The 12,754-nt window shown below is 37.5% G+C and overlaps 1 protein-coding gene across 25 annotated transcripts in view; it reads left to right on the top strand.

Annotated features, from left to right (window-relative positions):
- The window catches only part of ERC2 (ELKS/RAB6-interacting/CAST family member 2), a 951,823-nt gene that overhangs the window by 319,215 nt on the left and 619,854 nt on the right, over positions 1-12,754 (top strand). For all 25 annotated transcript variants that reach the window (XR_004272356.1, XR_004272355.1, XM_032289536.1 and 22 more), the window contains one exon: positions 937-1,104. Coding sequence is in view for 23 of the 25 variants with exons in the window: in XM_032289536.1 (XP_032145427.1) it covers positions 937-1,104 (168 nt within the window). In the remaining 2 variants the exon portion in view is untranslated. The remainder of the gene's footprint in view (positions 1-936; positions 1,105-12,754) is intronic.

Genomic DNA, 12,754 nt, shown 5'->3' with positions numbered 1-12,754 from the left:
ATAGTAGCAAAAAACCTAAGAATAAACCCAAATTTCTATCAACAGCAGAATGGATAAATAAATTGTGATGAAGTCTTTCAATGGAATACTCTACTTCAGAGAAAATGAATGAACTCTGTACAACATTGTGATTTAATCTCCAGGACATGAGATTGAGTAGGAAAAAAGCAAAGTAATAAAAAAAAGTTTGTATCCCAAATAAAGTTTAAAAACATGCAAAACCAAATAGTATATTATTTATGGATGCAAAAATATATGATAAGCCTAAGAGACAAGGAAAGAAATGATAAACACAAAATTTGAGGTGGTAATTATTTCCAAATGGGAAGAGGAGATAGAAATGGTATGGGACATAGATAATTCTAGTGATCTTTTATGGTGAATTGAATGATGGCTTATTTTTGCCACTTTATCTTATATCTTATGTATATTTTATGTTCTTTTGTATCTTCTCAATATTTAATGTAAGCAAAAAGAAGATCCCCAATTCTTACTTGCTTTTTTAGGATTCTTTTTTCAAATGCTGCCCTTGAACGATTATTTGCACTGTGGAGTTATGCCTTGATTTAATTACCCATGTTAGATCCCTGTTGACTCTCCTCAGGACCATGGTGGTAATAGACTTGATAGTTTCCTAGATGAGTAGGTTTGGCCAGGAAGTCTTCATTTCCATTGTGAAATTTGGTCCACAGTGGGATGGGAGGCAGTCTGCTGACCTTTCCATTCCTATGTTCTATACTCTCAGCCACATTTACAGATTTTCCTCCAGATCCCAAAGACTGTGTGATTCCCAAGCTCATCCTTTTAAGAAAATTCATGGCCTGCCTTGTTAAATTGTTGATCACTGGCTGCTGAAATGGAAAGAAATCAGTTGTTGTCCAATGTAAAGTGTAGGGGCAGCAATTTCTAATTTCTTTCAATTTTGTTGTTTTGCAGATTGATCAACTGAAGCAGGAACTTTCAAAGAAGGAGTCGGAACTTCTTGCCTTACAAACAAAGCTTGAAACTCTTAGCAATCAAAATTCAGATTGCAAGCAACACATTGAAGTGCTCAAAGAGTCACTTACTGCCAAAGAACAGAGGGCTGCCATCCTTCAGACTGAGGTAAGGCACTGTCTCAGGATTCTATACAGCAGACATTGAGTTGATAGAAAATGCCCTATCTGAACATCTCTCCTCAGAAGACCCTTTATCCAAACCCTTGGGGCCAGATGTATTTTGAAATGCCCACTGGGCTTTCAGAAAGGCGAGATGCATTGTATAGATTGTGTAACACTGCAAGTGAAAATGTAGCAACACCCCATAAGCAAACACATGAATATTTCTGCAGAAAAAAAAATTTCTCACACTAAGTAGGATAAATACAGACTGTATAACTAGACTCTTGTCAGTTTGCATGATGTTGTGCCACCAGAGATGTTTGGTTCACACTTGGAATTTCTTTTTTTCATTCTTCAGAGCATTTTGGATTTGGTAACCATAGTTAAGTGCTTGGATCTAGAATGATTTCATTTTATCAAAAATCATAAAATAACTGGAATGTCATCTGCCTTACTTTGCTGTGCATCATCTGTATGGGTTCCCCTTCTGGCACCTGTGTTTCCAAAGTTTTCTTATTTACTAGGGAATATCTTCAATTTCTTTTACCCATTGGAGAAAGCTGATATTGTGTGAGTTTCTCAAAGGAAATACTGGTTTGTTATCTCTTATTCATGCTTAGAAGAACAACAAAAATATGTTACTATCCTATTTTCCTTGTTTTCCTTTCTGGATTATATCTTTGAGTTTGCTAAGAAATGCAAAACACAAGCTAGTTATTGTGTAAATAAAATAGTTGTCAGATGCAGCAGGCAATAGGGAAAAATGTGGTGAATCTCCTGATTTTGTATTGAGGCAGTGTGCTGTGTGTATTACTTTAGAAGGCATTCTAATCAGCATGCATGCTCTCTCTTGGACTTTTTGAGCTGTGTCTTTGCATGTATATATTTTAGCATCTGTGGGGAGGTTTGGATTTGTCTTAGGAGTTAATGAGACGGTTGAGTAGGTCTGTGCTCTCATTCAAGGTTCAGGACAGTGTCCAGAGGAGGAAGAAAACATGGTCCAGATTGGATGGGTCTTAGCATGAACCTGACTCAGCCCCTATGCCTTTGACCATTGGCTGATAGGCAGTTACCTGATTGCTTCAATTCAAAACAATCACCTTGGCCTCAATGATGTAGATATTTCACATTTAAGAAATATTATTGGCCGGGCGCGGTGGCTCACGCCTTTAATCCCAGCACTTTGGGAGGCCGAGGCGGGTGGATCACGAGGTCAAGAGATCGAGACCATCCTGGTCAACATGGTGAAACCCCGTCTCTACTAAAAATACAAAAAATTAGCTGGGCATGGTGGCGCGTGCTTGTAATCCCAGCTACTCAGGAGGCTGAGGCAGGAGAATTGCCTGAACCCAGGAGGCGGAGGTTGCGGTGAGCTGAGATTGCGCCATTGCACTCCAGCCTGGGTAACAAGAGTGAAACTCCGTCTCAAAAAAAAAAAAAAAGAAATATCATTTTCAGTTGTGTATAGTTCCACTGTGAATGCAAAGATATGGATATTTTATTTTTTAAGACAAACGCTTAATCTATACTATAAATTGGAAGTTGGGTTGTATCTCCTTTGAGGAGGCAGCAGTGAATAGTATCTAGAACTGTGTTAAGACTGTAGCCACATGGGGCTATGTAAACTGAAATTAATTAAAATCCAGTGAAAGTTAAAATGTAATTTTATAGTCACATTAGCCACCTATCAAGTACTAACAGTTACATGTGGCTAGTGGCTATTGTATTAGACAGCACAGCTAGAGAACATTTCTACTGTTGAGTACTTGTCTCAAATGGGGGTCAACCAAAACTATGGCTTGTGGGCCAGATCTGGTCCTGTGCCTGCTTTTGTAAATAAAGTATTATTGGAACACAGCCATACCCATTCATCTGCATGTTGTCTTTGGCTGCTTTTGTGCTACAACAGCAGAGTTGAACAGTTGCAATAGATATTGTATGGCCCACAAAGCTGAAAATATTTACTGTCTGGCTTTTTACAGAAAGTTTGCCAATTTCTGGCATTGCGATTTTGTGGGAAAAGGAGTGAGTGGGCATTAGAATGCCCAGCTAGTCTTCTCTCTGGCTGTGGTACTCTAAATGGAGCAAGATAGTTTGCTGACCGCTGTTCTAGAGCACAAATTTTTCTTCACTGTATTATTCAAAAAGCAACTGCTTGTACCCATGTTTTGTCACTAATTCCCAGATTACCAATACAGTTAGTGTAATATTGTTACTGTGTGTTGTTGGGTAGGAGAGAATTTGAGAAGCAAGGCAGTCTGCTTGCCCAAACCAGCAGTCAGGTTTCTTGATAGTTCCTCTGCAGGGAAAATGAATGAGAAGTCAGCTCAGAAAGGCTTTTCCTCTCACTATCTTGTACTGATGGGGGCTTTATTCCTTGGCTTCTTTCCTTTCTCATTCCCCTCCCTATAGTTTACCTCTCTCAAATTAATGTAGTCCAAATTAGACCTATACATATTTCATGAAAAAGACAGTGGTGACATTATATGGATAGCTTTTGTCCCACTTTCAATAATTAAAATGACCCAATAAAGGGATGATGCTTTGAAGTAGAAAAAAAAAATATTCTCCATGTGCAGAGAAAGTGAGATGATTTTCTAAATCTTCTGCTTTGAAGTTGAGAGTGTGAGGTTACTGATTTTATTAGCTGGAAATGGCTAAGGAATTTTCTTTTGCCTTTTTTTTTTTTTTCTTACAAGATCTCTTTGTATATGGAAACAGAGGAGAAATTTACCTAATTATGTCTGTCTCTTCGGGGGAGCAATTTAGGTTGAAATCGCTCTAATTGTTGGATTATAGTCAGAAGATTTTCAGCAGCAAGGTAGAATACTTTAAAGTGATTTCCCCACACTTTGGGATGCCAGAGGTAAATAAGAGTCTTTCTACCTATTGTGTGGTGGGTTAGTGGGTGAGTATTCAGTAGATGAGATAGGTTGTGTTTCATCATGCCCTACAATGAAAAATCTGAGTTTAAATTCATATGAAATAATCTGTACACCAAACTTGTAACACACAATTTACCTATATAACCCGCACATGTACCCATGAACCTAAAATAAAAGGTATGAAAAAAAAAAGATATGGTGCGCATCCTCAAAGGAGGTTACGTGTGATAGCTCTTTGCAATTTGATTCCGTAGTCATTGCTGAAAGCTTTTGCCAAAACTGAAAGGGGCTCTCTTTAGAATGGGAAGAGCCCTGCTATATCTGTGCCATCAACTGGCTTTGGCTGCTCTTTTAGAATAGTATAAATGACAGATGTCATGGTTTAATTGTTCATCTTTGTAAGGAAGGTTTGTGCTGCTAAGGAATTTGCATTTAGGGTTGGTAAGATGAAGGGTGGAGTGAGGGGTATGAGCAAGTTGTCTTGGTTTGTGGCTATGTGGGTTGGCTCTTTGGTTGGTTTGTTTGAACTTGTACAAATGCCCGGACACTCTTTGACATGTGTGCAATAAATCAATGGAATAATAATTACATACACAGAGAGATACACCACATAGTTCTTAACATAACATTTTAGTTTTTAAAATAGCTTCAAAGGACTCTAAGGCCAAGTTTCTTATTTTGCTACTTCCCGTGATGTTTCCTTCATACCAGCTTACCCCATCCACCAACACATGAATTCCATAGCAGTAGAGAAAATGGTGAATTGGCGCTCTCTAGCACCTTGATTTTTCTGGATTTCAGTGAACAATTAACAACACATCCAGACATTGGGAAGGATTAAGGCCTAACATTTATTCTGTGATCTAAAGTAAAATGTTAAACAAAACACAGCATTTAGAAGTGGGAGATGTGTAGCTATGCCTCAGCCTCCCTATTCAATAACTGTGGTGTGGACAAGATGTGAACTTCTCTGAGCCTTCGTGTCACAGTCTATGAAATGGTAGTCATTGTATCAGCCTGACACATGTATGTGAAAAGTGCTTTGGTTATAGTCAAGGGTTACAGCTATAAATTATGGTGTCACCATTACAGCTATTATTATCATTACTGCTATTATTTTTATCAGGGATGTTTGGGCAGGTCACCCCTGAATACTTCACTCGTCATCTTCATATCCGTTCTGTGTTTCAGCTTTGTGGGTCTCCTTTGAATTTTTGGTATGTGCATTTACAGACCACAGACTTTTATATTTCAGTTGAGTCACTTTTTTGTGTTAGAACGATATGGAGAAATAAAGATACTATGAAAGTGACCATCTCTTTGGTTCCATCTCCAAATTTAAGAGATTTATTTGTAGTCGGGCATGGTGGTTCACACCTGTAATGCCAGCTCTTTGAGAGGGCAAGGCAGATAGATCACTTAGTGTCAGGAGTTCAAGACCAGCCTGTCCAACATGGTGAAACCTGTCTCTACTAATAATACCAAAATTAGCTTGACATTGTAGTATGCACCTGTAGTCCCAGCTATTCGGAGGGCTGAGGCACAAGAATCGCTTGAACTTGGAAGGTGGACGTTGCAGTGAGTGTGACCTGAGATCATGCCACTGCACTCCAGCCTGGGTGCCAGAGCAAGATTCCATCTCTCAAAAAAAAAGAGAGATTTATTTCTGATTTCTGGCAAGTATACTTTTCTCTAACTCGGCGTGATTTGCAAACTGCCAGGCAACTTTTTTGCATGTGTTTTCCAAGGTGTATTATATGACAGTGGTACATAATACTAATTTCTGTCCGAAATAAGCCAGAGAAGGATTCTATAATATTTGTCTAAGAGTAAACACTTGAGAATCTGTTAATTAACAAAGAATGTAGGGGTTTTGTGTTGATGCAGGCAAGGGGCTATATATGTAGATTGGGATAGTGGCAGCTGCAAAGCAAGGGTTCACAGCTTTAAAAAAATATAATCAATACAGATGAAAAGCTTATGCAATTAACCCCCCCTCAAAAAAAATCCACATGGACACATACATACAGATGTTCACATGCAGTAGTGTATATAATTCAGGTAGTTTATAGGTGCTCTGGAGCGTTTTCAAGAACTTCACCTTAATTATCTTTGCTCTCTGGGCTGCATGCATTTTTTCATTTAATATGTACTTTTTCAATGCTTACTATGTGCCAGATATGGTTTCTGCCGTCATTGAGCAAGCATTCTTTTAGGTACATGGATATGTGATAGAGAACTGATATACGACCATAAACTCCCAGTGATTTCATTATCATTGGTTACTAATTATTCCACACAGGATCTTAATCTCTCTTTTGCTGTTTGAAAGCAGGTAAGTAAAGGAAGAAGACACAAAGAAATAGATGTTTTGCCCTTTTGAAGACTAAATATGCAACTATTCAAAGTGTCTATTTGTATCTCTTATAACTGAAGGCTAATATGGTGGTGGCCCTAATAATATTAAGACTGTCTTTTGATTAAAGCTGATCCTCTTTGAGGTCACACTCAAGCAACTTGGTTCTCCTCCTTGAGAAAGGAGATGGTATTTATGGAGTTGCAGACATTCTGCTAGCTTCATTGTTTTAGGAGTTCCTGCATAGACTTGGAAATGCTTTGATTGGTGGTATATCACACAGACCCTTCCCACAATGTGTCTAAATCAGTGAGGTATCATTTGATAATATTTTACTAGGCATCTATGCTGTGCAAGATGCTGGACAGGGTGGGGACCCATCACTTCAAGAGCTGATAGTCTTAGCCTTTTAAATGTAATTTTATTGCCCCAGTGTCTACTGAGTGTCTTATAGCTGCTATACCGAGTTCTAGGAAATGCAGCTGAGTGTTTTCCATGTGATATTTTAAACCTGACTCACCACTTGTGAAGTTGGTATTATTGTCCTTATTTTTAAGATGAGGAAATAGAAACTCAGAGGATGTATAACTTGCTCAAGGTCATACAATAGTAAATGACAATGCCTGGGTTCCCAAGTTCCAACTGCCTTTAACCAAGAATCTAGTGATTTCCATGAGAGTCCCAGTGGACTGAGGGCTTTCTGTGTGTCAGGAAGATGACATGCATTGTCTCACTTAATCTTTTTCTTTTTTTGAGACGGAGTCTCTTGCTCAGGCTAGAGTGCAGTGGTGGGATCTTGGCTTACTACAACCTCTGCCTCTCGGGTTCAAGTGATTCTCCTGCCTCAGCCTCCCAACTAACTGTGATTACAGGCATGCAACACTACATACAGCTAATTTTTGTATTTTAGTAGAGACAGGGTTTGCCATTTTGGCCAGGGTGGTTTCGAACTCCTGGACTGAAGCACTTCACCCACCTCGGCTTCCCATGCTGGGATTATAGGAGTGAGCCACCGTGCCTGGCCTCATTTAGTCTTAAAGGCAAAGTTTGTGGCAAGTTTTATAATTCAATCTTGACAGGTGAGTTCACTGGGGTTTTCAAGAATGCTTTCTAGGTACAATGCTGACATGGCTAAGAAGAGGGATACGAATGAGTAACTCTGAGGCTTAAATCCTCATGATAACATTATGGCTGTAATAATAGTGACATTATGGCCATAATAATAAAGGTTGTTGTCCAAACTCTAGGGAGGATATTGTTTTTCAGAAAGTTTAGAAGCCTACTATATTAAGAAGAGATTATCGTATAATATTTAGTTTCATTTCCTTAAAGATGTTTAAACATGTTTATATATACAGAAACTTGTATATATATACACCTGTATGTATATACACATACATACACATATATTCATACATGCATAAATGTATGTAAAAACAAGTAAAATAATGGATGACTGTGTATGACTCTGTTCTGATTGTTTGATACTCAGGTGATCTTTAAATTTTCTATGATGCATGTTGTACATTTGTAATAAAAAAATTAAATGCATTTTTACCAGAAGCAGCAATGATAATTTCTTCAGGGAGGTTGTGTAAGGTGCTGGTGGAGGAGGAGGTGTTTTCTGAGCCTGTGGCAGCATTTTTCAGTCTCTGAATCACAGATGACTCAGTGTGATAACACAACCTAGAGAGACTTGGGCTGTCAGTTTGTGAGATGAATCATAAAAACCAAACTTTTGACAATGAAAATGTTGTTACATGGAGAAAAGAACATGTTTTACATGGCCTTGTTTCTCAGTCTATTTGCATTGAGATGGGCCCTCTGTCCCTCAGTTCATGGTAAAGCTACAACTCTTGGGGATTAAAGGTAACCATGACAAGAAGTCGGGAATGCTTTGTGGCCTCCAGAGACTGTGGGACTGTATGCATTCACACGGGGCTTTGCAAACCATTCCAGATACTTAAAGAGCTACTTATTCATTGGGACTGACCCATTTGAAGGAAAGGAGTTTTTTAAAAAGGAGTTTTTTTAATAAATATTTGCCATAACATATAAGGTGGGATTTATAAGGAGTGATCTTTTACTTTTTGTTAATTGACATGCAGTAATTGTAAATATTTATGGGGTACAGTGATTTTGATACATGTCCGCAATGTGTATTGATCAATTCATGGTAATTAGCATATCTGTTACCTTAAACGTTTATCATTTTTTTATGCTGGGAACCTTAACAATCCTCTCTGGCTGTTTGAAAATATGCAATAAATTATCGTTAACTGTGGTCACCTTATAGTGCTACAGAACACTAGAATTTATTCTTCCTATCTAGCTGTAATTTTGTATCTGTTAACCAACCTTTCTCTCTCCCCCCTCACCCCTCTCTTTTTATCCTTTAGTAACCAGTTTACCTTTAAACAATAATTTCAGGTTTTTTTTCACCCCTTGCCATAGTTGACTGGCAAGCTATAAAGTCCCTTTTAATCAGTTCAGCCTTCAAAGGATAGTATTTAAATATCCTTTGTGAGGTAGTCTTTTGTTTAATGCACTTCATAGTCGCTGCATTCAAAATTAAGATGCTTTTTTAAAAAGTTAGTAGCATACAACAAAATCAACTTTTAAGACTGTTAAATTACCCCGGTGCCATTTAAGGTGCATTTGTCTAACTTTCAAGACTTGCAAGGAATGTCTTTTAAATTAATTAATTAAGGGATGTGATAAAAAAATTATATATATATAACAAAGCTCTGCTGTCATTTATATTTTTCCTCTCTAATCTTGCTGTTACCTTCGCATTTTAAATTGTTTTATTTGATGGGGAAAGGCTTCATTTGAAATTTTTATTGATAACACTTCTAACTGCAAGAAAAAGACATAAACCTGCAAAACAGTAACTATCACGGTGGCCACAATTGGGAGGTCTGCAAAATGGTTTATTACCAGTAGAAAAAAAAATGTTGGGAACCATAGTCGTCATGGGGTCACCACCTCGTCTATGTGCATTTTATTTTTTGCCCTTTCCATTTTGAGAGTATAGATGACGGTAGTGCCAAACAACACACTCTCCCCTCCTGTAATGTCTGTGGGCTTTGTTTTGATTCTCTTTTTATTAATGATGTGAAAACTTTGGGGTCACATAAAAATGAGGCAAGGTCAGGCTTTGTGAGCCTTAGAATGCTGAAAATGTCCCTGTATCTGGCAAATGAAGGAATGGTCTGTAGAGGCCACATTTGACTTCTAAAGCTTTTTAGCTCTTTTGCAGATTTTAGCTACCTGGGTGAACTTTGCAGAGTGGCCTCATACTATTGCTTTCTTAAGGCAGAACATGAAAGACCTGTGATGGAGAAATTGAAATGTGATGGAAGGGAGCATCCCAAGTTTGTCATAAAAGCTTTTTATGGTTGTTCTGTGGCAATTTCTGGACTATTAAAGGATGATGCAGGTAGCTACAGACATCATAGGTCAAGAGTCTAGTACTTTTGTTGTTGTTATTGTTGTTCAGGCTTTCAGAGAATGCCTTATTTAACACCTTGTTAGGATAAAATTGCTTTTGACTTTATAAACACAGGTGTTCGGTTTGAATCTTAATGAACTGTGAAATACGTAAATGTCTAAAAGGAAATTCTATAAATTGTGAACATGGCTCTGTCAGCACACTAAATGGATTAGGAAAATTCATTGTCTGCCTGGTAACTGAACACCAGTGTGATGGGTGTACATGAATTAGTCCTGAAAAGCCAATAAAATGGAGGAAGAAAGTAGAGTCTAGATGTTGACTGTGTGGGTTCCCCCACCACAAATGAGTACTGGTGCAGAAGGGCTTTGAAATCAGAATGGCTATTCAGAGGAAGGCCAAGAAGGAATACATATGAGCAGACAACACAGAATTTATAGAGTAAAACCACAAACACCTTATTTTCCATTGTACTAAAATAATGATATTTTACAGTACTCTTTTTGTATGAAATTCTGCTTTCAATTTCATATTGTTACTGCAACTCAAATCTCATTTTAAGTGTTCCAACAAAAATCCTTTTTTAATCAAAAACTTTCCAAACCTTAGCCCATTGTCAACGTATTTTGAGCAACTTATTTTTCCAGTGGAACAAAAGAATTTGGCTCTTCTTTTTTAGCTCATTAGGATGTTATTTGACCTGTGTGACCAAATAGCATTTAAGATAACAGAATCATTTTAATTTCTACATTAAATCCATTCATAATCTGTGTCCATTGTTTTGGGGTTTAGAGGTATGGAGTCAGAGCTCTTTATTTTCTTTGAAAGAAAATAAATGAATCATTAGTGCTTTTGTTTGGTTATACTTCTGTTTGAAAAAGGCATTATCTATAATATATTAAGCTGCAACTGGAAGCGACAATATCCATTTAGCCAATTGTCTATGAGAAAATACATGTCCTCTGCTAAATGTTACTTACTGGTAAATGGTTTGCAGGGAAAAAAAGAATGTATTTCTGTCATGTCTGTGGGAAGCTGACTGGCCACTTTAAAAAGGAGATGACAGAATTTAGGAGGAGGGAAATCCAACAAAACTCTTACTGACCCCTGAGTTCACATTCTTTACTCTTTTTAAAATGAATTTTATGGAAAACAGAATTTATTAAGTACTTCCATTCCCTTCCTTTTCTTTGGAGGGGCACCGTTTGGAAATAACCAGTTTGTATTGTGATTATGCTTTCCTGACACTGGATCCATGTTTGTCACACTTGCCTCCAGTCCCCTGGAAAAGGGACAACATTTGCTGTATTTGGGTTTCTTTACGTATATTTACACAGCAAACCAAAATGTGAAGAGTGAAGTTAAACAGCAGGGCTTCTGCAAGATTATTTTACCCATTTTCATATGAATTTTTCTCTTTCTTAAATTAAATACAGATATTCCATGCAGACATATACTTTCCTCCTTTTGTCTTACTGAAAAAAAAGGAAGAATACAACTTGAGGTAATAAGTTGTATAGTTAAGGATCATTTTAACTCTAGGAGTTTGGTATTATTGCAAGCATTTCTGCCTCAAAGTCTGTGAAATTTATTTTATTGCATTTTTAAAGAAATTTTTCAAACGTAGATGATCTCTTAAATCCTTATGGCTATAACCGAACAACATCTGGCTCCTACAATACTCCTGGCAGTTACTAATTTGAAATGGGACAGATTCTGTGTTCGGTCATTAAGATCTGGCCAAATGTGAAGGAAAAGAGAAGATCTAACTCCTCATTTACTGAGTTGTGATTCCTTTGCCCAGTGCCAGCAATGCCAGGGCCAAAAGTGTTAGCTCTCTCCATAGCGATGACTGCCTTTGACAGCTCTTCTGAGAGTAGTACCATAAAGAAGAAAAGGAATGATCAGGAGGGGATACAGAACTGCTGGGGATGGACAGAGACCTAACTGTCACTGAGGGAGTGGCATGAGGATTTGTCAACTCTTCAACCTCATTCTCATCCAAATTCAAAAAGTACATTTGGTTAAAGACACATAGTAATTTTAAACATTTAATTTTGAAAAACTTAAACCACATTTGCATGTTGCCTTGTGTGTTTATGAAAGACTCAGAGCACTTAAATGTGGAAATTAGGTGTACAGGTGTATTAGGTGCATTAGGTAATCATTTTGATAAGCTTTTTATTGGATCTCCAGTTTGTTAGTTTTAAATTGTCTACCTGGTGCTAGGTGTTGGAGACACAGGATATAAACATGAAATAAATACCAACATTATCACCCATAACATGATTGTTGAAAAAAAGCTTAAGAATTATTTGTCATCCTTTTTGTCCTTGAGTTTCCATTAGAATTGATTCACTGAAGATTCAGTCTAGTGGACTATTGGTTGCCTGACAAAGCAAGCCCTACAAAGACCTTGAGCATATAAACAGGATAAGTGCATGGAAGTACCTAATGAATAGAAGAACTTGTTTTGATGCTTGGAGCACTATTTACTTACAAATCCTTTTTTTGAATATAAAAATTTATTTATTTTTAACAAATTGATAGATAACGTATGTTTTTATCATGGATAACAAGCTTCAAACTACATATATATTGTGGAATGGTTAAATCTAGATAATTAACAAATACATTACCCCACATAGTTATTTTTGTGGTTAAGAGCATGTAATATACACTCACCTTACATTTTTCAAGAATATATTATCATTAACTACAGTCACTTTGCTGTATAATATATCTTTTGAAATTTATTACTCCATAATGTATGTACTGCTTTCCATAACTGATGTACTAATTTGTCCGTCCACCCGCCTGCCTGCCTGCCTGCCTGCCTGCCTGCCTGCCTGCCTGGCTTCCTTCCTTCCTTCCTTCCTTCCTTCCTTCCTTCCTTCCTTCCTTCCTTCCTTCCTTCCTTCCTTCCTCCCTTCCTCCCTCCCTCCCTCCCTCCCTCCCT

This window comes from Sapajus apella, unplaced genomic scaffold, assembly GCF_009761245.1.
Source record: "Sapajus apella isolate SASKATOON/1434 unplaced genomic scaffold, GSC_monkey_1.0 scaffold23, whole genome shotgun sequence".
Lineage (NCBI taxonomy): Eukaryota > Metazoa > Chordata > Mammalia > Primates > Cebidae > Sapajus > Sapajus apella.
Note: the sequence above shows the minus strand (reverse complement) of the source record. Positions and strands in the feature narration are given on the sequence as shown.